The sequence below is a fragment of the Camponotus floridanus genome, unplaced genomic scaffold, assembly GCF_003227725.1.
Source record: "Camponotus floridanus strain SB8 unplaced genomic scaffold, Cflo_v7.5 scaffold1, whole genome shotgun sequence".
NCBI classification, from domain to species: domain Eukaryota; kingdom Metazoa; phylum Arthropoda; class Insecta; order Hymenoptera; family Formicidae; genus Camponotus; species Camponotus floridanus.
The window spans coordinates 7,154,526-7,179,808 of NW_020229214.1; the positions used below are offsets into that span (position 1 = coordinate 7,154,526).

At 25.7% G+C, this 25,283-nt stretch overlaps 2 protein-coding genes across 9 annotated transcripts in view; both read right to left on the minus strand.

The window, feature by feature from the left end:
• The window catches only part of LOC105254099 (histone-lysine N-methyltransferase 2C), a 47,534-nt gene extending 41,319 nt beyond the window's left edge, over positions 1 to 6,215 (minus strand). For all 8 annotated transcript variants that reach the window (XM_025407035.1, XM_025407032.1, XM_025407030.1 and 5 more), the window contains exons 1-8: positions 5,982 to 6,215; positions 5,160 to 5,386; positions 3,972 to 4,149; positions 3,656 to 3,844; positions 3,171 to 3,407; positions 2,305 to 2,551; positions 2,000 to 2,117; positions 1,314 to 1,507 (exon numbers count right to left, since the gene is read on the minus strand). In XM_025407035.1, the coding sequence (XP_025262820.1) occupies positions 1,314 to 1,507; positions 2,000 to 2,117; positions 2,305 to 2,551; positions 3,171 to 3,407; positions 3,656 to 3,844; positions 3,972 to 4,149; positions 5,160 to 5,316 (1,320 nt within the window). In that variant the 5' untranslated portion in view covers positions 5,317 to 5,386; positions 5,982 to 6,215. The remainder of the gene's footprint in view (positions 1 to 1,313; positions 1,508 to 1,999; positions 2,118 to 2,304; positions 2,552 to 3,170; positions 3,408 to 3,655; positions 3,845 to 3,971; positions 4,150 to 5,159; positions 5,387 to 5,981) is intronic.
• A 12,272-nt stretch (positions 6,216 to 18,487) lies between these two features.
• On the minus strand, positions 18,488 to 25,278 carry LOC105250168 (vacuolar protein sorting-associated protein 51 homolog). The gene is made up of 11 exons (XM_025406331.1): positions 25,125 to 25,278; positions 24,640 to 24,774; positions 24,358 to 24,579; positions 23,657 to 24,246; positions 22,643 to 22,856; positions 21,546 to 21,770; positions 20,920 to 21,251; positions 20,528 to 20,705; positions 19,702 to 19,814; positions 19,458 to 19,624; positions 18,488 to 18,726 (listed from the first exon to the last, which is right to left on the minus strand). Exons 1-10 carry the CDS (start codon positions 25,203 to 25,205, stop codon positions 19,516 to 19,518), a joined length of 2,199 nt encoding a protein of 732 aa, XP_025262116.1. The 5' UTR covers positions 25,206 to 25,278; the 3' UTR covers positions 18,488 to 18,726; positions 19,458 to 19,515.
• Between the last annotated feature and the right edge of the window lie 5 nt (positions 25,279 to 25,283).

The following is a 25,283-nucleotide window of genomic DNA, read 5'->3' on the forward strand; positions in this document are numbered from 1 at the left end:
AGATAATATCTCGATTGGAGTCGATTATTTTGAAAAAAGTTTTAGACAAAAGTTGTATGGTTTCAAGGGGGATATAAGATGGTGTTATTAGTTTGATCTTGAAGAGCCACCTGAAGGACACGCGAAGGTCAGCTCCAACTTTTTAAATGGGACACCCTATATGCTTTTGCATATTCTTGTAGCTCATCTCAAGAGCTTTCCAAAACACTATAATTAAGTTAGTTTTCATTAAGTACTTTCCAAGTTATGAGGCTTGAAATCATTTTTTAATTTTACATAAACCGTAAAATATCTTGTAAAATATTCATTTTTCGATTATTTTACCTTAATACTTTTATGTACAAAATAATGAGAAAAATCAATTGGTGTAAAGAAAACTCATAGTTGTTTCGAAAAAAAAAATGTAATTTGCAATTAACAATTAGATATTTTTTCTTAAAAATAACTATGTCTTTTCTTTACACCAATTGATTCCTCTCATTATTTTGTACATAAAAGTATTAAGGTAAAATAATCGAAAAATGAATATTTTACAAGATATTTTACGGTTTATGTAAAATTAAAAAATGATTTCAAGCCTCATAACTTGGAAAGTACTTAATGAAAACTAACTTAATTATAGTGTTTTGGAAAGCTCTTGAGATGAGCTACAAGAATATGTAAAAGCATATAGGGTGTCCCATTTAAAAAGTTGGAGCTGACCTTCGCGTGTCCTTCAGGTGGCTCTTCAAGATCAAACTAATAACACCATCTTATGTCCCCCTTGAAACCATACAACTTTTGTCTAAAACTTTTTTCAAAATAATCGACTGCAATCGAGATATTATCTTGTCTCAAGATAAATGCCCCACCCTGTATATTAATTTCTTTAGAAAATATAATATTTTAATAATTATTATACTAATTTTTTGTAAAACATTTATCTATATAATATTCTAAAATAATATTAATTGAAAATTTAAAAAAAAATTGCAATTTTAAAATACATACAAAACGCATTAAATTTCTCTTTTTAAACTATAATATATATTTAAATAAATTGAGTATTTTAATTTAAGACATTTAAAATATAATTTTCAGTAATTATTTTTCTATTACTCTAACAGTTTTATTAAATATATTCAAAATTTAAAAAAATAGAAACCATTGCAATATTATTTAATTATCATTTTTTACAAATTAAAATTTTTTATATTATAATCATAACTGAAACTTTCTATAAATTATTATGTAATAATTATAACTTGTAATTTTAAAAGACTTGAGCATATTGATATTTTTTTATGTATTTTTTTTCGTATAACTTTTACAACCTTAGAAACATCTTCAGGTTGTCGACAGACTTGACACACACGGCAAGATACACATTGCCATCCAGCACGTACTCCAGGCAGCAATGCTAAGCCCACACAACTGCCATGGTAATGCTGACCGCATATAGAGCACATTACTAAATTTGATACATCGCCCATCCCATAACATTGCACACAAGTCACTTCCCCATTCACTGTAAATGTAATATTTTTTTATAAATTATATATACATACATATTAATAACCATAAGATTGTTATATAAATTTATTTTTATTTCAAGTCAATTGTTTTCTTGAAAATTGAATTTTCTTTTCATGTTTCTTCCATTACACATTTGATTACATGATGTATAATCAAGTATGAAAATGAAAAAACAAATGAAAAACAGTGTGTAATATTTTCATTTTGCATATATCCAAATTGCATTCAAATAAAATCCCTTAGAGTAAAAGTAGAGATTAAGAGAAAATAGAAATCTTTGACGATATAATAATAAAATAGTAAAAATATATATTTAAATAATTTTTTTACTTAGATGTATTTTTTTATTTATATGTAATGATAAAAGTTTTTGCTTATTATCATTATAATTGCCCTTTTTTTTTTTTTACTTATTAATTAAACATTAAATGATAAAAAACCAGAAATAAAATTTTTATTGACACTTTAAAAATGAGGAACTTACACAAGAGCGGGACTTGGCCAAGATGCTGGCTGCAGAAAAGAGTTAGACTCTTGGTATCCTGAAAGCAACTATTGGCTGCGGCACATGGGAAATGAAAATAACGATTGCACGATGCCACCTATCAAATATGATAGTCGGATTTATTATCAAGAAATTGTGTAAATATTTTGAAATAATATAACAAAAATAATCATGAAATTTTAGTTTTAATTTTTATAATTATAATTATTTGCATATATATATATATATATATATATATATATATATATATAAAATGATATAATAATAGTTTAGTGATAACTTACTTTACAAGAAATTCCAGCACCATAATGTGAGCAATAGGCGCAACGTCTGCAGGAAGCTTGCAAGACGGCGCGGCATGTCAATTCTGGAGCCAAATCTTGATTGTTACTGGACCAAATAATACACGATTGATGAACGTAGTAATGACCGGTTAATTGTTCAAATAAAGCCCCAACGTCCGGCTCTTCCGAAAAACCTACGATTGTCAATTCTTCTACTGGTTCTGTGAAATTTGTTAGACTAGTATTCCTATAAACATAAATAATAGTATGTAAATATTAAATTTTCAATTTTATTTTTCTTGGTGAATTTTTTATAAATTACTTTTTAACATAAATAAAATATAGTATGTGCAAATAATCTACACACACACATATATATATGATTACGTTCCTGAGTTCAACGTGTCGTTATGTCAGCTCAAGTTAACTTTAAGATTAGCCTCTAACGCATTGTTAAAGATTATTTAAAAAAAGATAGCAGACAAAAGAGATTCAAGCGAGCTGTAAAATCGTTTGGCCACGGCTTCAACCGTCGTGCACAACACATTACTATACATAATCAGAATACATGTAATAAAAATGCATTCATGTATTTTTTTACATGTATTCTAATTGTGTTGTAGTAACGTGTTGTGTTGTGTGTTATTAAAGTTCTTATTTCTTTCTGATAAAGTGTTTTTATTTCGCGAGTAGCGAATAGTTGCGTCGCGTGCTTCGATATAAATATATGATACTCGGTTATGATTCGCGGACGTAACTATATATATAATCTAGAGATATTTTTGATAGATTTAATATTAATTTGGTAGATTTATAATATTAATTTATAGATTTAATATATTAATATAGCATAATACAATTCTTGCCTGCATTTGGCTAGGCTCTTCTGTCTACGGCAAGTAACAGCAGCTCCAGGTCCAGCCGCACGCGGACTTTTATCTCCAGCGACAGTAATGTCAATAAGACATCGATCAGTAGTTGCTTCATCGCGATTTGTTGACTTTTCAGGAGTAAAACCTGGAGGACACATCAGGCGCAAAAGTTCACCTTGCCCCAGCTGACTTCTCTCGCCTAAATTGCATAATGCGCATGCTTTGCCCGGCCTAGAAATATTTATAATTCTGATTAAATAATTAAAAATACTTAAAAATACTTAATTCACATTAGATTTTCTTTTTCAGAAAATTCTATATTTAATTCATTTAAGGATAATTACATTAATATTAATAAAACATTTCTTTTGAATACAAACATTAATAAAGAACGCTTTTTTTAATTTTCAATTTTTGGAACAATATATAATTATTACTTGAATTTTAAAATAGTTAAAGAAGATTAAACGGAATTTTACCATTGTTCAGGAAAATAAGGAGGCTCTTCAGGTGCCGGCATTGACCTGTCAGTTGTGTTCCCTCCTGATTCGCCACCGTCAATAGTGACGTCGTCCGTTCCGCTGGTGCGTAAAGGGCTTTGTGACTCTGAGTGTGTATCATCGTCTTTGCTTTTGGTACGACGCGGTATACCTCTTGCATATCCTAGTCTATAAATATAATAAAATGCAGAAAAAAATATTATAAAACATTTCAGGTATATTCTATTAAAACCATATAATTAATATACATATGAAGTCATAATTATTAGTAATAATTATATTAATTAGCACAAACCCTTTGCCTCTGGCACCACCTCTTCCAAAAGATCTTCTGTTGCTTCCTCCACGAGTAATACCAAGAGGTCGTTCTTTTCGGGGTCTGCCAGGCCCACGGCGAATGTTCAAAGGTTTTCCACCAGGCAATGGAAATTTTTGATACCGCAATGGATCATGGAAAGCCTCATCTGGTGTGACTAATAAAAAAAAGGAATAAATATTGACAAACAAGTTTGAAAAACAAAAATATTAAATAAAAATATTATAACAGAAGAAAAGAGAGAAAAAAGATTAATAGAAGAATATAGGCATGCATATACATATATATATTTAATTTTTTTAGAAAGCCGACAAACCACTACAATGGTATAATAACCTGCACAATAAATTTGTATATAAGATGAATGTTATATATATATATATATATATATATATATATATATATATAAATTTCTAGTGTGAATCTACAAGGTCCCTTAAAAAATCCTTAAAAGATATTTTATATTGAACAAGTCCTCTAAGGCCCGATTGCACCAACGTTATTTTAGCTTTAAGCAAGACTTAAATATATATCTATCTTTATCTTTCTTTCTAAATAAAGACAGAAATATATTTAAATTTAAGGTTAATATTAAATGTTACTTTTCATTACAAAATTAAAATGTATATTGTTTCATTAGTAATAAATGTAGCATAAATAAATGTTATAAACTTAAATTAAATGCAATTAAATGGTATATATTCTATATAATAAAATTAATTATTTAAGATTATTTTGTGAATGATTTAAAATTTTTGTAAAAATTTTAACTTAAAATAAAATTATAAATTTAATCTGAAAATTAATTTTATAGTAAAACATAGATTATATAAACTTAAAAAATGATAATAGAAATTATAATAGAATTTACAAAAGTAGTTTACATTATTATTTAAATTAATAATTTATTTATTCTCTTATATAACTAAAATTTTTTTATTTTTTGATCAAAAATTTCCAGTTTTTGTTATAAACATTACATCTTTCTTTCTAGTTCTTCTAATCTGTAAATTTTAATGCTTTTATTTAATTGATTTATACATGTAATAAACTTTATATTATTTTAATAAATATTGTAATTGACGCATCATAATGCTTATTTTTTTAAATAACAAAAGAGAATATAAAATAATTTTAAAATTGTTAGTATGTATCTAGGTTACTAACTGTTGCCAGAAGTTGTTGGAGTAGATTGCCCGAGCAATTGATCAGAATTGGCTGGAGATACCGGTATCCCTGTAGCCTCTTCATCCTCATCTTCGCCTTCGGAAGCTTCATCTAACTCCATTTCTTCCTCACCATCAAGACGCACTTCATCATCCATGGCACTACTTTTTCTCTCTCTCTCTCCTTTCTTACTATCTCTATCTCTACTTGCTTTAATTTATGCTAATCTGAAATATATAAAAAAATTTCATATAATGTTTTATATATAATTTATTATATCACATTATATAAAAATTCTATTTCTAACTATGCAAAAGTTCTGAAAAAATTCAAAAAATAAAACTTCAATTTGTATATAAATTAGAATATTAATTTTCAATGAAATAAATGATTCAATTACAAAATGTTCTCCTTCTCTCAAGACTATATAACTATTACAAAAATACTTTAATTAAAATATTAATAAGCTTCTAGACAAAGACGTTATCAACAAAAATGAAAATTTTTCTCTTAGTAAATATAAAAAATTAAAAATATAATTTTTTGATAATTATGTATCTAATTTGAGGGAGATAGGGATATATAGGGATAAAATTTGAAATATCGAAATAATTTTTTTTTCTCACCCGACAGAATTTTGTGATCTTCGGGAAAAGAAAAGAATACAAGAGCAAGGAAGAAATTGGCGTCGCGACGACGGTGTCGGCGATGAGGAGGAGAGAATGTTCGCCATTACTACATAAACAGATTCGTCAGGGCGCGCCGCTGCCTGCCCTTGGCAGGGTGTCGCGGTACTCTGCGCCGAGAGCATAGTCCACGTACCTGAGAATTAATGCCGCTGATAAGGCGACCTGGGTATTATGGTAGGCTGATGATAATTGTGGTGGCGGCGATACAGCCAGGTAAACATGTTGCAGCTAGTGCGAATGATCTGTGGAAAAAAATGTCACACACACACACACACACGCACGCACGCATACAGGTAGAGATACGCAGCAAGATCTCTGCGCGAACGGAAGAGTGCACCGAAACGCGACTGACGCACTATGTTCACGGAGAACGGACATGGGTGGGCAGGTTTACCACACGTTGCAATAATATTTCCTATGTTCTAGGGGTGACTGCACACAGGACGCGGCCAGTGTTCCGATTAGGGATTCTGTGCGCGCGCATGTGTGGCTCTGCACTTGCGCGACCGTGAAAGTACAATATAGTTTCAAAAGTCGCGCATGCGCAGAACCGCATATGCGCGCGCACGGAATCCCTAATCGGAACACTGGACGCGGCAACGCGTTAGGCCCGTTCTAGAGCACTAAATATACAGGTATTCTATACTCCGCCATTTTTAATCCATTCCCCCTCCTTGTTTCTCGTGTCACTCGCCTCGTCGCTAAGCTGAGATTATAGTAGATAGGTTAGTGAGATTATGAATTGGTGGGGGGATGGATTAAAAATGGCGGAGTATAGAATACTCATATATTTAGTGCCTTACCCGTTCTACAATGAGTCGTAAGTCGTCAGTCGTAGGCAAATTGACCAATCATAGTTGATTATTTTTTAATTGCTTATGATTTGCGATTTGCAACTCTTTAGGGCCTATCCAGACAAACTTAAGGCCGCAGCACACACTTTTGCATAAGCGCATAACCATAAGCATAAAAAAATTGATTGGTTCATTTTCTTATGCATATACTTGGGGACCAATCAATTTCCTTATGCTTCTGGTTATGCGCTTATGCAAAAGTGTGTGTTGCGGCCTTTACATAGGTGCATATGCATACATAAGACCATATGGACCAATGAGCTTCGAATATTATGTTATGTAAGTCAATATAGTGATTTAATGCTCGATGCTCATTGGTCCATATGGTCTTATGTTATGCATATGCACCTATGCAAGTTTGTCTGGATAGGCCCTTAAGGTCATTCTACAATGGTCGTAGCATAAGGCGTAAGACTTAAAAAATTGACCAATCACAGTCGAGTATTCTCTTAATACTTGACTGTGATTGGTCAATTTCTTGAGTCTTAAGGCCGCAGCACTTTTGCATAAGCGCATAACCATAAACATAAGGAAATTGATTGGTCCCCAAGTATATGCATAAGAAAATGAACCAATCAATTTTCTTATGGTTATCCGCTTATGCAAGTGTGTGCGGCCTTAAAATCTTATGCTATGACCATTGTAGAATGACCTTAAGGCCCGTTCTACAATGAGTCGTAAGTCGTAAGTCGTAGGCAAATTGACCAACCATAGTTGAGTATTCTGATGATAATAGATTGTGATTGGCCAATTTGCTTACGACTTGCATTCCATTGTAGACGAGACACATTTTAAACTCGTATTACACTACAGGGCTGCGTTCTAATATTCACTGTCAGTACTGAAAATCTATAGTTTACGTTACTCACACTATAGATTTTTAGTGTTGACAGTGAATTTTGGAACACAGCCATAGTGTAATCTGGACTTTAAAAAACACAATATAAACAATAGGCTATTTTTTATCTATACGGGTGACTAAATGTATGTATATATATATATATATATATATATATATATATATATATATATATCTTAATATAGAATTCTAACTTTGATTAATATAATTGTTGATAAACTTACATTGCAACATAAATATTTCTAATAATTTAATTATATAATATATATGCGTGTGTGTATGTGTATATATATATATATATATATATTTATATTTATTTATTTATAATATAAATTTTTAAATTCTACCATATATGTATATTTTTCGCTCTGTAAGTTAATTAACGATTAATGCATTTCTATCTAACGTGGTTTCAATTTAATCGTCGATTAATTTGCTGAATGAATTTAAACATTATGAATTTGAACATTAAAATTAAATATTTCTATTGTAATATATATCATAATTGTATCGTTTAAAAATTATCTAAATTTTTAATGTTGTTATCTACAAGTTAATTCGCGATTCAGTTTAAATTACATTGAAACGATCATAAGAGAAAAAAATTGAACGAAGACTATTCTTTCTAGGAGGTAGTTCAGTTTTTCAATATATTCTATATTTAAAATATTCTACTGTAGTATAATATATTTTTGTACAATATATTAAGATATATTTTTGTACAATATATTAAGATATAAAAGTACATTGTACAATATAAATATACACGAAATAATTGGTATTTTTCATGTTTAAAAAATAATTTATTCAATATTATTATACATATTAATATATATTATACATAAACATTAATTATATAAAAAAGTGTTTATTTAATATTTTATGTTATATAATATGAAAATCATGTGTGTGTGTGTATATTATACACTTTCTATTTGTTTATATATATATACGTATAAGCATAAGTGTTCGCATATGTAGTAATCATAGTATTATCGTTATTGTTGTTATATAATATAATAATATAGTTGTTATATTGTATAATAATAATTTTATTATTATATCATATTACAAAGGAATATTATGTTAGGCGAAATATATTGTTACTTAAAATATGCTTCATAATATTTTCGATATAAAAGATCAAACAAAACAAGAAACGTTGAAATTCTTCCCTTCATTTCTAAACAAAAGTTGACACGTGTCCCGACCTGTTGATAAGCACTTGAGCAGCAGGAGATATGGTAATGTCTTGCCCACGTCTAATCACTCCTGCGGCACTAGTACTTAGGAACAGGACAGAACTTAATCTTCCCATTCCTATTAAAGCTTCAAGGATCGTCCTTCAACACCTTCTGCAAGTAAAACACATAATTGTATATGAAAAATAAAATATAATATTAAAACAGAATGATAAAACAGAAAAAATTAAATAATAATTAATAAATTTAATTAATTAGTTAAATATAAAAAAATATAAATATACAATAAAAAAATGCATTATATCCCTAACAGCACACATGTCCAAAAGATGTCCAAAGGACATCCATAGAATATCCCAATCTCCTATGGATATCCTATGGATATCCTTTGGATATCTTTCGGACATGTGTGCTGTTAGGGATATATGGTTATTTAGAAATTAAACATACACAAAAAGATTTTCAATACACATACATGCACGCCGCATACAGATTTCGCATTTTGCTTTTTGCGTAAAAATCTTTGAGATTTTTGATGATTTTTGCAACATAACATATATGTATATTTTACTACTTACATATTTATCATTAACAATTCATTTGGTAATCGATATTTATACGTTTTTTTAAAAAATAATGAAAGAAAAGCATATCACGTAACGTATATTGCTGAATTCCTTCGTCAATTATCTAATCTCGCCAAATATTACCGACAATATGTGAGCTTATTAGGATTAATTAGAATTTCCTGCGTCTATCTGATTATCGTTTTTACTTAAAATAAAGATAACAGTAAGAAAAAATTATAATTCTTTTATAATTACATAAATTACATAAATATACAACAATTGTATATAATATAAATAATATAATTTTATATTATTTTATATTATAATATACACACACATGAAAATATAAGAAAATGATAAATGTGTGTATGTTTTATAAAACAAAAATTATAAAAATAATTACAAGAATTTAATAAAAGTGTAATTTCTCACCATATCTTCGCTAAGGGAAAATTATATATAAATTTATATGAAGAAACTTTTTTATTGTTAACGGTACACCCGGTATATAGCGATGATGCAACGGTAGACAGAGTCGTATTCTATTGAAATAACCTCGAGGGGTCATTAAAGAGTTGTCCACTGTATTCCTCTTTTCTTCTCAATAGTCTTTCCTTTTCTCTTTCATTCTCATTGCTCTGCTTTTAAAAATATTAAAGTTATCGCATTCTCATCTAAATACAAGCTATCTTGCAATTATTTTTAAACCTTTATATCCCATTTTAAATCTTTTTTTCTTATGTTTTTTATTAGGATAATATATTAATAATATATGAAATTTATAAAATATATATAACATGTATAATATCACAAAAAATTATAGCTGTTTTTTATGCTATTTTTTAAATAATTTCTATGTTTTTTTAATGTATATAATGTAGAAGAATAAAATAAATTCACATTATTGCAAATATCAAAGAGCGAGAAAATAAAAATGTAATTAATTCTTTTAATTTTGCTTGGCAATCTATCTCGTTTTATCAATAATAATATTTATTTTCTATAATATATCTAAAAAATTCATGATAGAATTATAATTTCAATAAATTTTCTTTCTTCACATATGCACACAATAAAATATATATGTATAATGAGACAGTTAATAAAGCAATACATACTATGTTGCTTATTATTTTTTTATATCTTTCGGATTAATAAATCCTTAAAAATTATTCGTTAAAGAGGATTAGCAATGATTGTCATTCCAGATTTAGTTAGTCTCTGTAACCAGAATAATATGTCGTTTGTATATGCAAGATAATCCGTAGAATTTTCACTACGAACTCGGAGAAAAAATGTAATTAAAGATATGAAGAAAAAAAAAGAATAAAGAAATTTGCTAAACAAAATTAATTATTATTTCTAAGTTAATTTTATATTTAATCTCATGATTTTATTTATTTAGAAAAAATCTTGATATTATTATATAATTTTCCTTAATATTGAAAAGATTTTCGTTTTTTTTCTATTTTTTTAACTTTTTTATTCGACAATTTTTTTCTATAAGAAATGTGCACTCTAAATTTATCGAAAATTAACTGAAATATTCTTGTAGATAAAATAGTTTTTTTGGCATTAATAATTGTAAGAATAGAAACCCAAGAGATGTTAAAAAAACCAGTAAGATAATAAAATAAAACAAGAAGAGTAAAGGTGTATTGACAGTTAATGTTAATTCTCCTTAATATCGCTGATATTTCAGTCGAATTTCTTCAAATACTATCTCTCTCAATTTAAATATAATTTGTTTCTGTGAGAACAATAAACAATAATACCATTGTTTAAGTATATTTAAAAGTTTTGTAATAAAATGAGAACGTATGAAAATATAAAATCTATCAAAAAATAAAATAATGGAGTAAAGAATGAAAACTGCTGTAAAAATATTGTTTGTTTTCTTTTAATTAATAAATTAATTATAATTAATTATATAATGATTGTAATATAATTTAAATTTTTATTAATTCTGATTAATATTTAAAAATTTCTAATCTTTTTATTTTTTATTCTGAATGATTTATTGTTTAAAAATAATGCAATTAGCATAATTATTTCAATTACAACAAAATTTTTTTATGTTTTACATATGTTTACGTATTCACATATAATTTTAATAATTTTAATTCTTCATAATGATTCACGCACGCACACGCACGCGTGTACACATTTGCGTGCGTTTAGAAACAACAAAATGATATATTCGGTCAATTAAAGATAAATGAACAGCAATTGTTTAATGTTAGTAATTATTAGAATAAAATTAGAGAACTTATTCAATTTATTCAATTGGCTTAACATTGTAATTATCAGTAATTAATAAAAAGATTAATCTTATGAAAAATATAAATATAACTTTTTTTGATCATATTAATAAATATGATAAATTAGTAATATTATGTAACTAATTCAATTTTTAATCTAAGATAAAAATAATAGTTAAAAAAAATTAATAAATATTACACAATTAATTTGTGTGTGTGTGTGTGTGTGTGTGTGTGTGTGTGTGATTGGTTTAACATATTTAAAATAATTATTAAAAGGAAATTTTGATGTCACTTTTTTCAATTTTTTAATCTATTTTTTATAAAATACAATATTGATATTTTGATGATACAGTTATTTTTTCTTTTCTCCTGTATTCACACATTATGCTATCGTCCGTATGAGGTCAAGAAGCCATCATGATAAAGAGTAAAGAGCTATGAAGGAAAGAGCAGAACATATATTATAATTTCAGAATTACAAAATACCTTCTCCAAATTCAATGTGCGCTTCTTTAAAATGAAAGTTTAAAATAGAAAAAAAGAGAGTAATAAAAGATATTAAAATGTTTTTAAAATAAATTTTTTAATTGTATAAAGATTTGGAAATTTTAAAGAGATTAATTCGAAAATTAAGGATTAATTAAAAAAGAATACAAAATTTAAAGAAAAATAAAGAAGAAATATAAATTAATTACAAATATAAAAATATAATTTTTTCTTACAATTAATATAATATAATATCAATTAATATAATATCAAGTAAAAATCAAATGTCATAAAAAATGTAAACAATATGTATGCGTGCGTGCGTGTGTATGTGCATGTGTGCGTGTGTGCATGTGTATATGTGTGCGCGCGCGCGCGCGCGTTTGTATATACGTATGTAGGGGTGTAAATTTTTTTAAATTTAAGCTAATGAATATTAATGTAAATAAAATATATTAATTTTTCACGTACCGAAATTTGTTTATATATGCTCTGTAGAGCACTTCGTTAATTTAATATAAGTATAAAAGTATCTAAGTAAAAATCTAAATAACTACAAAATTACAAAAGGAATAATTATAGAATAATTTGATTAATGGCAAATAAAAGGAAACAATCCATTAATTTTTAAAATAGTTAATTAAAATTCTTGTTATTGTCTCACATTTAATTAACAATTATTCTTCATGGTACATTTCAATAATGTAATTGTCGCATTTTTGTTGAATCAAATATAATATTTATCTATTATGTATTTCACATAATTTATATTTAACGTATATTATTATATAGATAGATATATTTCAGTTTAAAACCTATCCACATACAGTACTTCTACATTTTAATAAAGAGAAAAATATAAATAAAAAAAATGTATGTATTAAAAATATATTAAATATATTAATATATATTATATATCTGTAATCTCTGTCCAATTTATATTGTACATATCTTGTGTTTAAATTTTATTAATATATGTTCGAAATTTTACATTTTTAAATTTTTATTTGATTCATAATCTCTCTCCTTACTCTCCATCGTCTTTTTTTATCTACCTATCTATCTATCTCTCCATCTATCCATCCATTCATCTATCTATCTATCTATCTGTGTCTCTATCAATTCATCTTATAGATTTACTCTCTCTCTCTCTTATATACATTAAAAATATATGTTAAGAATAATTTTGAGGTATATAATTACAAAAATATTAATATAATAGAGAAATAAACAATAATTTTCATAAATATATTTGTATTGATTAATATACTTATGCGTTTAATTATCATCTTTAAATAGAAATGATTTTATAGAGATTTATATATTTACTAAAATAGTGATCTATATATCTACATTTTATTAGTCTCTATTTACGTATATATTATATATAATTTTTAATTATTATTAATCTATATTTACATATATATCAATTTTTAATTATTAATAAATTATTTACTTAAAAATTTTAATTTAAAAAATTAACTTTAAACTTTTAAAGTATTTTTTATAAAAATAGATGTCTTTGTAGGATGTTACTTACACATATATTAAATATAACAAATGTTTTAATCTTCTAGTCTCTAAAACTAATTGTATATTCCCAATAAACACAAAGTAACAGTAATATAACATTAATGTTATAATTTTCCATTCAACAATGTAACTGTTATGTACAAGGCAAGTTACATTGCAATTACGTTGTTAAGTGGGAAATTATAACATTGATGTTATATTACTATTACTTTGTGTTTACTGGGTATTTCTATCGGTCTTATAAATTATATTACTATAAATTAATTCTATAATTAATCTGAAAAATCTTATAAAGATTAAATGAAAAAAATATAAAAATATTCAATGAAATTTGTCGGATTTTTGACGCAAAATTTCAAACTTCAATATCGAGACACTTCAAATTAATTGAGAATATTTAGTATATAACAAATAATTAAACTTTATAAATAAATAAATACATAAATAAATAAATATATATATATATTTATATTTTTTTTAAAGCCAACAAAACACAGTTTCTTTTTATTTATTATAAACTAATACAACAAATTTCTCACGTGCATTTCTTCACTCTGTCCATTCGTTCACTGAATGCGCTGAATTGCAGCTTTATTCTCGCGCGGTTTCATGCGACGAAAGCAAAAAGAAACAAATTCCACTAATAAAACGCGCAGCGACTAAGCGTTTCATGCCCTTGATTGATTGTGGATATAATATATTCACACAACACTACTTGCCACGATGCATATAACGCGGCGGCGTGACGGCAACTGAGCGATAAATGTCGTTGATTGGCTTGATATAGTGGGACGCGCAAGCGCGCGGCGCAATTGGCTCTGTGGTGTGCGCGGGAAATGATTGGTCAATTTAATCCTAGAATGCGCGCTGCATTAAGCATTCAAACAGCGTTCACTGCCTATTAACCAACTGTCCGATAATGAGAGAGGAGACAGCTACAGCGAACGTTATTCTCCGACGTTTTCTTCCATCTTATTCCGTTATCTCCTTTAAAACCTTCTCTTTCTATTAATGGCATAATTATAAATTTTAGATTTTTAAGCAATTATAAGAAAATCTTTCTCTTTTCCTGTCTCTCACTCTCTCTTTTTCTCTTTGTGTATATGTATGTGTGTGTTGCATATGTGTGTATATATATATATATATATATATATATATATATATAATAATTCATTTATTTTTTAGTTTATAAATATTTATTTAATTAACGAAAATATTACGAATGTTTAAATGTGTAATTTTTGTTTATCCAAATTTCATATTTCCATGTCCCTTCTTAAGTTCTTAAATATTCTTGAATAATTACGCCATTATTTCTCCCTGTTTCCGCGACGTCATCGTCGGTCACTCCGTGCTGCCATTTTTTTCTCTCCCACTCGTTCTGAATCAATTTACCAATTGAAATCAGTGTCGGTCACGGCACTGAATAGTCCAGCAACCGACGACAAATGATCCTGTCTCTCCTCTCTTTTCCCGTCACAAGAGGGTAGCTGTTATCAATCAAACTATTCACCAGTCCGGTAAGGCCCTCATTCAAATCCTGCGACAAGATTGCGCGCTCTCATCTCAAATTAAATCGCCCAATTCCATTGATCAAAGCTGAAATAAAAACAGAGTAAAATTCGATAAATTTAATTTAGGAATTAAAAAATAGATTAGAAATTTAAAAAAAATATATATATAAAATTAGTTAAAAAAAGTTTTATTGTAAACTCTTCACGTCGATCGCGCTCACTGGCGTGTAAAGTAATTGTGCCGAAGTGAATTTTGTAGATTATCACCTACGGCACTACTACTTAACATGCAAATAAGCTGCAAAACTTAGATATTTTAAAATTAATTTGTATTTTTGATGTATAGATAAACTTTATCAGTTTTATTGATTGATTGCTTTCGAATAAATTAGTGATCATAATTTATATTTATTATTTATCAAGAGAACTAAAGATATGTTTCCGAAAATGCGTATTCCCCAAATTTCTGTTAATTATTTAATTAACATTGAATACAATATAAGAAAGATTTAAATACATATAGAAAAATATAATAGATAAAATATAAGAGAAATATTAAATATGTAAACTATATAATAAGGAAATATATAAAGAATGAAATATAAAAAATAATGGAAATAATGGAAAAATAAAAAATACTAAAACAAATAAAACAATTAACAGAAAAAATTTTATTAAATTAAATCGGTAATATTTGTATAATTAGAATTTTGTAAATTTTATATTTTTTATATTCGAATTATATAGTCGTAGTATTTTATAATCGAATTATATCTTTGTGATCACAAAAGCAATGATTTACGATTCGTACGTCCATTTTCTTAAGAAAATAGAAGTAGAACTTAATTTTGAAATTAAAAAAATTAAAAATTTTATTAAATTTTATAAATTTTTAACAAATTTTACGTTATTAAATAATAATTAAATTGTCTAATAATTAAATCTCTTTAATAATAATTAAATCTAATAATTAAATCTAATAATCTATATTTAAATAATAATTCATATCTATGTGTCACATGTATATGTGTCTATATATGTGTGTATAAAGCAAATTTTTTAAATTATGTATATACACAATATGGTTTTGAAAAATTTATTAATTATTCTTTATTATGTATTTTTAACTTAATTTATGTTTCAAAATAAAATATCTTTAAATAAAAGTTTAATATAAATTTGTGTATGTATGTTCCGCTCATGTTAATTATTAGAAGTATATGCATATTTGTAGGAAACATTAAAGTTTGAATCGATGAAATTTTCTTTTATAGTATATACATATATACGTATATGTATGTATGTATGTATTGTATATATGTACTTCTTACATTGTAAAGAAATATTTATAATTGTAATTAGATGTAAAAAAGATAGTTAGATTTGTGAATGTACCAACGAGCATTTGAATGATTTTTCGCCCATTGTTACGGTCACAAATTGAAATATCCTTATTGCAATTTCTTTATAAGTGATGTTTCTTAAGGATCTGAAAAAGATTAAGTTTAATTAAGCAATAATAATATTAAATTAAATTGATATAAAAATATAAAAATAAATTTGTACTGATAAAAAAATTGGTACATTACTTATAGAGTAATTTAAAGAAAATTATAAGTTGTGCATATAATCCTTTAGGATTATCTATTAGGATTTACCTCATTTGAAATATAAGATACTTGATAAAAAAATGTGACAAAAATTTTATTAATGTGATATTAAAAATAATAAAAAATAAAAAAATAAGGTAATATAAAATTGTATCCTTTTAAATAAAATGATTGTATAAGAGTAAAAATACTAATATATATTGTGCCTTTATATTTCACTTTGATGCTTTAATAATTTTATACTGTCATGATTTTCTCATGCGGGTTCATTTTACCGTAATGAAGCGATATTACTACATAATACCGATTGTGTCGTGTATTCAGTAAGACAATTTTCGCTCTGTAAGCTCTGTAATTCTGTAGCTCTTTAACTCTTTCTTTTTTTCGTTCTTCGCTCTTTCTTTTTTACTCTACAGTGCTACATAGCTTATAGAAATACAGCGTTATAGAGCATTTTTACAGAATAGACCTATATATTTCTTTGTAATAACATTTCCTTTTCATTTGTCGTTTTTTATTTAAATGTATGAGTTCGTACATTTTATATACGAAATATCAATTTTAGGAAATTGTCAAAGATAATATTTTGAAAGCCAAAAATCAAAATATATCGCTTCTTCTCACAAAAAATGAAAATTTATATCCAAAATAAGCTTCATAATATTATATTTTAGCATATATAATATGTCATATATAAAGTCATATATGTATATATTATGTTAAAAATAGTTACGTAGATAATTTATTGTTTCTTCCCTCTTAATCTTGATGCAAACACTTCACATAACTAGCGATTCACTTTGACACGTAGCAGGACGATATGCGTTGATATTGATATGTGGCAGCGGTTTCAGATGGAATGCCGCGAGAAATTTCAGACAAATTACGCATGCACAGGTGTTTCTTAAGATATCGCTGCCACATATCTATACATATCTGCTGCCATATGTCTGTCATTTATATTTGATATCTTTTCTTTACCCGACATCTCTCTCTAATATTCTTTAAATAGTTTCAATTTAAATACTTTTTTAATTGTAAAGTTTTGTAGCCTTATATTATTTTTGTATGATATATAATTAGATAAAAATGTCATCACATTTTGTAATGTCAGTCTCACATTAAATTTCCGAAGAAAACAAGATGTGATTAAAAAAAAGTTTCGATTAAAAAAAAGGTTCGAATTTTTTTACATTTCTTAGAGAGAGAAAAAATAAAAGGAACCAATTTTATAATTTCATTTCAATTTAAGAATGTAAGAAATTTAAACGTGACAAAGGTTAAGAATGAAAAATATGATTTTCAGTATATTCCATAGAGATTTAATATTATATACCATCCAGTGTTTTCTCAAATTATAAAATATTTTTTAACAAAAGTTACGATTAATTAGAAAAAGTGATATTTACATTACGAATTACATATATATATATATATATAACTATGAATTATATATCTATAATATTCCATTTTAAAATAGAGTAACGTGTTCTACAAATCTCCCAATTTTTTTACATTTTCACATATTTATTATAATTCCAGATATCGCAAATATTTCACAATTAAAATTCTTTTTCTTTTATAAAAGAATTATCATCTTATACATATTTTAACATATATATAGTCAATTATTCAGAAGTTAGTTTATAAGAGCATTTTGTATGCGCAAAAATGAGAAATATTATCTTTGACATTATTAAGATTTATAAATATAAGAAAAGAATTATTTTTGACAAAACTCTAAAAAAAAATTTGACATGGCTTCCCAAGAGCAAAATTTACAGGAGAAAATATTAAATTGGATAGAATGCGATGCGTGGGCCCAGGCCGGATACTCGCCGAATGAATCTCATCCCAAGAGAGAGGAAGTCTGAATTAAGTCGAGTGTAACCACTGTCAAGGGGCTACAACCAAGTTCTCCCTGATATATCCCATATAATATGAACTTATTGCGACCTCGTTCATCTCTTAATTGATCGATCATATCCTAGATTATCATATTCAAATTAGTATATAGTGATAATACTATAATGTTACATATGTGTCAAATTATTGTAATGAGATAATAAAAGTTAAAAGATTATATAAATCAATAAAAAAGTAAAAATAAAATTAAATAAATAAAACCGAAAGATCAATAAACGAAACACTTATGTAAATAAAAACCTTATAAAAAATGTAAAACAAAATAAAAATATAACAGAAAGAAAAATAAGTCATAGCAAGTATATGTATGATACGTGTACGTGTGTGTCTGCATACAAATATATTTTAATTTACTAATATAAAAATTATTTCAAAAAAACGAAATGAGATTAGCGAAAGAGTTCGAAAATACAAAATGTAGAATGTGAAGAATTAAGACTTATTAAAATCGTTTAACTCTACAATGTGCTGCGTCTTATACGGTGTACTAAACTTTTATGCTTTGAGCAAGATATAGGTAGAAATTGCAGAAAAGAACAAAATGACAATTTTGATAAAAATCGGCTATTTTGATGAAATTGAAAATGATGAAAACAGATAAAAAGATAGAATTATATATATATATAATTATTATTATTATTATATATATATATATATATATATATATATAATTATTATTATATATATATATAATTATTATTATAATATATTTTATTTATTCATATTTATTCATGTTTCATATACTTATATTATAATCATTTTACTATTATATTTATAAATTATATATTTTACCATTTATATATTATAGCATATACAATTGCACAAAAAATAATTTGCAGTTGTTCACAATTCAACCCCTTTCACAAATAATATCTACCACACTGGGCTCCATCAAAACTGGTTCCAAACATCTGTGTACTGCACTACCCAAAATCTCGTCCAGTAAAAAATGAACCACGCTACAAATAATAAAATATCTTAGCGTAAATATGAAATTATTTTATTTACCCTGCAAAAAATTAAATATAAACTTTACTTTTCATCCGACACGAATCCCCACAGATAAAGCTGCAAATAATGAGTGTCCACCTGGATTTGTTGCAAACCATATTTACTGAACGTTCGCAATCTTACACATTCTAGAAAAGTCTATGTACAGAAAAAAGAGAGATATTTTATTATAGGAAATATTTTAGGATATTACAAAATTATCACTAAAAAGAATAATTATTAAACAACAGTCTTTTACAACAGTTGTAAATAATAGCAAAAATATGAGATATATACTGCCAGATAAACAATAATAAAATTGAAAAAAAAAATGAATTAACTTTGCAAAGTGATAATAGTTGTGCTATCTTGTCATTGTGACTATTCTGCATTTGAGCAATTATTATGTGAGTGAATTGCTAAAAGTATTAATTCAGAAGAATTTTTATCACTCTATATATTAAAAAGTAATTAACTAATATATAAGAAGAACAAATAAGAAGAATAAATAAATAAATAATTGAAAAGTTGAAAGTAATTAATAATTGAAAAGAATTAAATTAAAAATTGAAAATGTATGTACGAAATAAACTGAAATAACAAATTGTTATGATGACAAATTGTGTGAAACTAATGATGAATAATAAATAAAAAAAAATATAAAGAGATTTAATCCGAATCAATGATTAAGTAAATTAACGTCAAAAATAAAATTAAGTAAAATTAAAGATTAAGTAAATTAAAAATCGCAAGTATTACATTATTATATTACAAATTTTACACTATATTTGATGTGATTATTATTCTTTAAAAAATTCTTAATTCCTTTATCATTTATTAAAGAGTATATAGTATATTATCATTAATATTACTTTTAAGCTTATTTTAATGATTCCTGTTAGAATAGACGCCTTGTTGAATTGCACGGACGAAAAAATCTCAATCCGTTCGGAGAACAGTTTATGAATATTCGACACTAGAGAGGAATCGATGTGACTGGGTGTATAGGATGACCAATTTGACCTATAGTGATGTTTCGAGACACTAATGCTAAAAAAAAAATCCGGATTATTTATCTCAAATTTAAGGATTTAACGTTCAATAAATAATACATTTGAGGGAAAATCTAAAGAATATTTCAAAATTCGAAGATACATATAATTAGTATTGTATAAAATTTCATTTTTATATCAATTATCAGATATATATATATATATTTCGAAGAAAAAATATATTTAATTGAACAGCATTTTCAATTTTTTACCTGTGAGTCTTTCTACTGCTGTCGCTACTTCTATCTATTTGACCATCATTGTCATCATATAGAGCAGCAACTTGGGAATCAATAGCTGTTACATCTTCAACAACTCTCTTCATCACAGCTCTCACAGTTCTAGGTTCAATTGTGTGCAACCAATCCCTGGTTTCTACGGATTTCCTTAACATTTGGGAAACTGCTAATCCTTGAATTCGTACATAATGATTCAGCAAATTTTGTGCAGCTTCCTGAAAGTGATTACATATTTCTGACCTGGGAGTTATGTTTTCTGAAGATGTATATTGATCAATACTGAAAAGATCATCGGTGGTCGTGAGCTGCAAAGTATACAAACATATTAATATATTATTTTTTCACATTTACTTAAACACTATTGATTTTTATTTATTTTATTTTAATTTTGATATTTTTATTCATATTATATCTATATGTTATTATATCTATATGTTATATCTATATGTATATATAATATTTATATTATATTTATATTATTGATATTTTTATCTTTATATATATATATATATATATATATATATATATATATATATATAATTGGCCACATACATACACACACATAAAATATTTTTTTAAATTGTTCTATTTCTAAATACCAAATAACGGACGTTGCTATCTTTATATTCAATGCACATTTTACTGAGCAAAAGTAATAAAGTGGGCGGAAATTTTGGCACATCAGATCCATTGCAGAATCCAGCTGCTGTAGCTGTAAGATGATGCAGGAAACCAATTACTAATCCTTCTCTTACTTCATCCACACAAAAACTTTGCAGAAACTGCGTCTTTCGATTAAACGATAGATCTTGTTGCAAAAATACCTGAAAGAACAATTGTAATTTATCTTCTTTTTTTATTTAATTTATATTATTATATATTTATATTATTAGATCATTCTCCCTCAAAAATTCAAAAACTACTAAAAAAATAATTATCAAAGAAAAAATTTCAAAAATAATTAATGTAAAAAGTAAAATATGCATAGTTAAGAGTTACATTACATTAAGAATTCAATTAAGATTGAATTCTTAATAAAATTAGATTGAAGATGAACTAAAAAAATTTTAAAATTAAATAAAAATTTAAAATAGAATTTAAAAAAAAGGAAATAGATTGTTTATATTATAGGACATATATTTTTCAGTAACTTTCATTTCCATATATATATATATTTTCTGTCTATCACAGAAAAATACATATACAGACACACACCATAAATGCGCGGACATTTATAGTTGTAAAATATAAGATATGTTATTAAAAGAAATGTATTTAATAATAATTTCCTTTTTACGTCTTTTTAAGAATAGAAATATTTTCGAAATGTTTCCTTTATTGCTTTCTTTGCAAGATCCATTACTCACCGTAGTATATCCTTAGAACAAAATTTATCCTTACTACCTTGTATTTTCTATAAATTTTTCTTTAAATTATAATTTAAAAATTAAATTTTATTTATGAAAAAATATTTTTAATTATATATCCGTTTTTTAAGAGCATGTCACAGAGTTTTGTGCAATATTAGCTTATGAAAATTGGTGAGGATTTATATACATACACATATATGAAAATGAAGATTATTGTAGTGATATTATAGTCTATACTATATGTCGATACTATATATCTATTAATGTAATTATAGTAAAAAAATATAAAGAACTAAAGAAATAATGAGAAGGAAGAAAATACAAACCAATAAATCCTGCAAAACTCCTTTAACTTTTTCAATGATAGGTATGATAAGCATGGCTTGAAGTTCTGTTAAGTTTCCGTCACTATTCTGTGTAAGTTTGGTGGCTAATGTTTGTCTCACTTTTACTAAAGTTTCGCTTAAGTGTTGCTTCAAACTGTGTAAATGATTGCGACATTGCTTTCGGCCAGCATTCACAACAATGTCAGTTCCAATTCTGCAAAATAATTATTTTAATTTATTTTATTTTTTTTATCATATAATATATACATAACAATATTTTAATCTTATATATGTATTGTATGTGTACATATATTACAATTTTCTTTGTAAATTCTAAATTTTTGTAAAACGCTGTTAAAACGCTGTTTTAGCAAAATGTGAATTTTATAAAACTATTAATATGTAACTATTAATACGTAAGTTGTTTCTGGTCTAAACTGTTGAATTTTAAATTTCAATTATGTTGAAGTAAAAAGAAAAATTTTATTTTTCTTTGGTGCCATACTCATAAACTTGTTTTAGAAGTATTAAACATGAAATAAAGTTATATAAAGATACTAAAAAAATTAATTTTTATGCATTTTTATTTGTCTAATATATATAATCAATTAAATATTAATGTTTAAAAATATTCAAAATGTCCTATCTATAAATACCACATAGATTGTTGCCTGATAATCTAACACATCTATGTATGCACAATAGCAGAGTTAATTTGATAAAATTAAAAAATATTATTAATTATCACACATAAAATTACATAAAAATTATAGTGCTCTTTTATTTTATCTTTTTCTTTCAATTTTATTTGTGTATTTAGATATCGATATCTCTTTAAAGTAAAACGATTGTGAGCATATATATATATATATATATATATATATATATATATATATATATATATATTATTATTTCTACTTTTTGTCAAACATAGTTTCCATTTCATATATCTTATTTACTTTATTCCAAATTACTTTTAATTTATTTAAATATATTTTTCATTTTTTCCCTTACTTGGCAAAGTTCTTTTCCTTGCATATTTTCATTGCCTGCAGTTTGTGATGAAATCTGTCAAGAACTCTCACCAAAAGTGCTGTATCACTCACATCTTCTACTCGTTTGCTCACTATATCAAAATATTTTTTCATATTGCTCACAATAAATTTATTCAAATGATTTTCAGCTTTTATTTCAAAGTCATCAACTAAATCATTATCTTTCAATAATCGATTTATGAACATATCGTTATAGGAAGCCACAATCAGGCACAAATTACTGAGAAATCCTGAAGAAGCCATATCCATAAACTCTATAATATCATTTTCGCACATATTTTTCAGGATTTCTAATTGTTCTGTTAATCTTCCTTCAGTATGTGTTAAGAACTCAATGCATAAAGAATCAGCTGGTTCTTTTAATTGTAATAAAAATTCGACATTTTCGGCTAGAGCTTTAATGGAAGTGTCTCTTTTATGAAATTGTAATCTGAGTTTGGATTTTAATTCTTCTAAAATATCTTCGCAATCTCTCTGAATGCCTTGGAAGGATGGCATATTACTGTATTGATTTAAAACTCTTTGCGCATGAACATAATCTTTAACTGCCTGAAAATAAATAATTTATAAATCATGATTTAAGAAAATTGATATAAAAGAGATTGTATTATTATTATTATATCTTATATACTCAAATATAAATAAACTTTAAGTACATACTTGCTCATAATTTTCTTCATTCATTCTATCTTTAAGATTGCCAGGCAACTTGAAAAGAAATTGCAATTTTTTTAACAGAGTATGTACAGAAGACAACTTGGCAATTTGTTGTCTTGTTCCATGTAAAGTTGAAGAGATCTGCTCTGAAAAAGAAGTAATGCTATCCATATTCTTTGCCAAGAGATCCATACTGTCTTCCATTTCCTTGAAGTCTGCTTTCATCTAAATCATATTCAAAATTAAAAACAAATCTAATAATTTTGTAAAAAATAGTAAGCTTACCTTACGAATAGTATCTGTGGCAGATATAAATTTATTATAATTTTCATATACCAAAGTCTGCATATCTGAATGTAAAGTCTGAGTATTTTTTATAATCTCAGATTCGTGATCCATAATTTGCTTTAGTGTACATTCCTGATGTAAAAAGAAGAAATAAAATGACGCAAACAAATTTTAAGAAATTAAGTAGTATAACAAAATTAAATTATATATAAAAATTTGTAATAAATAAGATATAATATGGTGAGCATAATAATTTGTATATTGATAATATAACCTATAAAAAGATGTAAGTAGCGTGTATTGTTTTTATTGTTATGTATTGTTGTGTATTTTGTCTGTATAAAATTTAAAATATATAATTCTTTATGCAAAAACAACAAAAACTTTATTAATTTTGAGAAAATTAAAGAAATAAATGATTTAAATAATTTTTAATTTAAAAAATAAAGTTTTATTAAATATCTATATTTTAATTAACTCACCTTTAATAACTTTTGAAAATACATGTCAGAATTGAAATATTGTCCATTAATATCATATGGATTGTTGACATTTTCTGCCATCTTTCAAATATTTTCTCCAAGAAATAATAAAAGAAATTTTAAACAACAATATCTCTCAATTTTACTACTTACAATCTA

Bases quoted from the DNA above. Each gene is read 5' to 3' on its own strand.
- LOC105250168 (XM_025406331.1), bottom strand. From the start codon at position 25,205: ATGGCAGAAAATGTCAACAATCCATATGATATTAATGGACAATATTTC. The intron at 20,706-20,919 runs GTAAAAAATTGA...TTTTTTTTTTAG, and splicing joins AGCAGTAGAAAGACTCACAG to CATTAGTGTCTCGAAACATC. The intron at 19,815-20,527 runs GTAATATTAATG...TTCTGTACATAG, and splicing joins TCATTAAAATAAGCTTAAAA to ACTTTTCTAGAATGTGTAAG.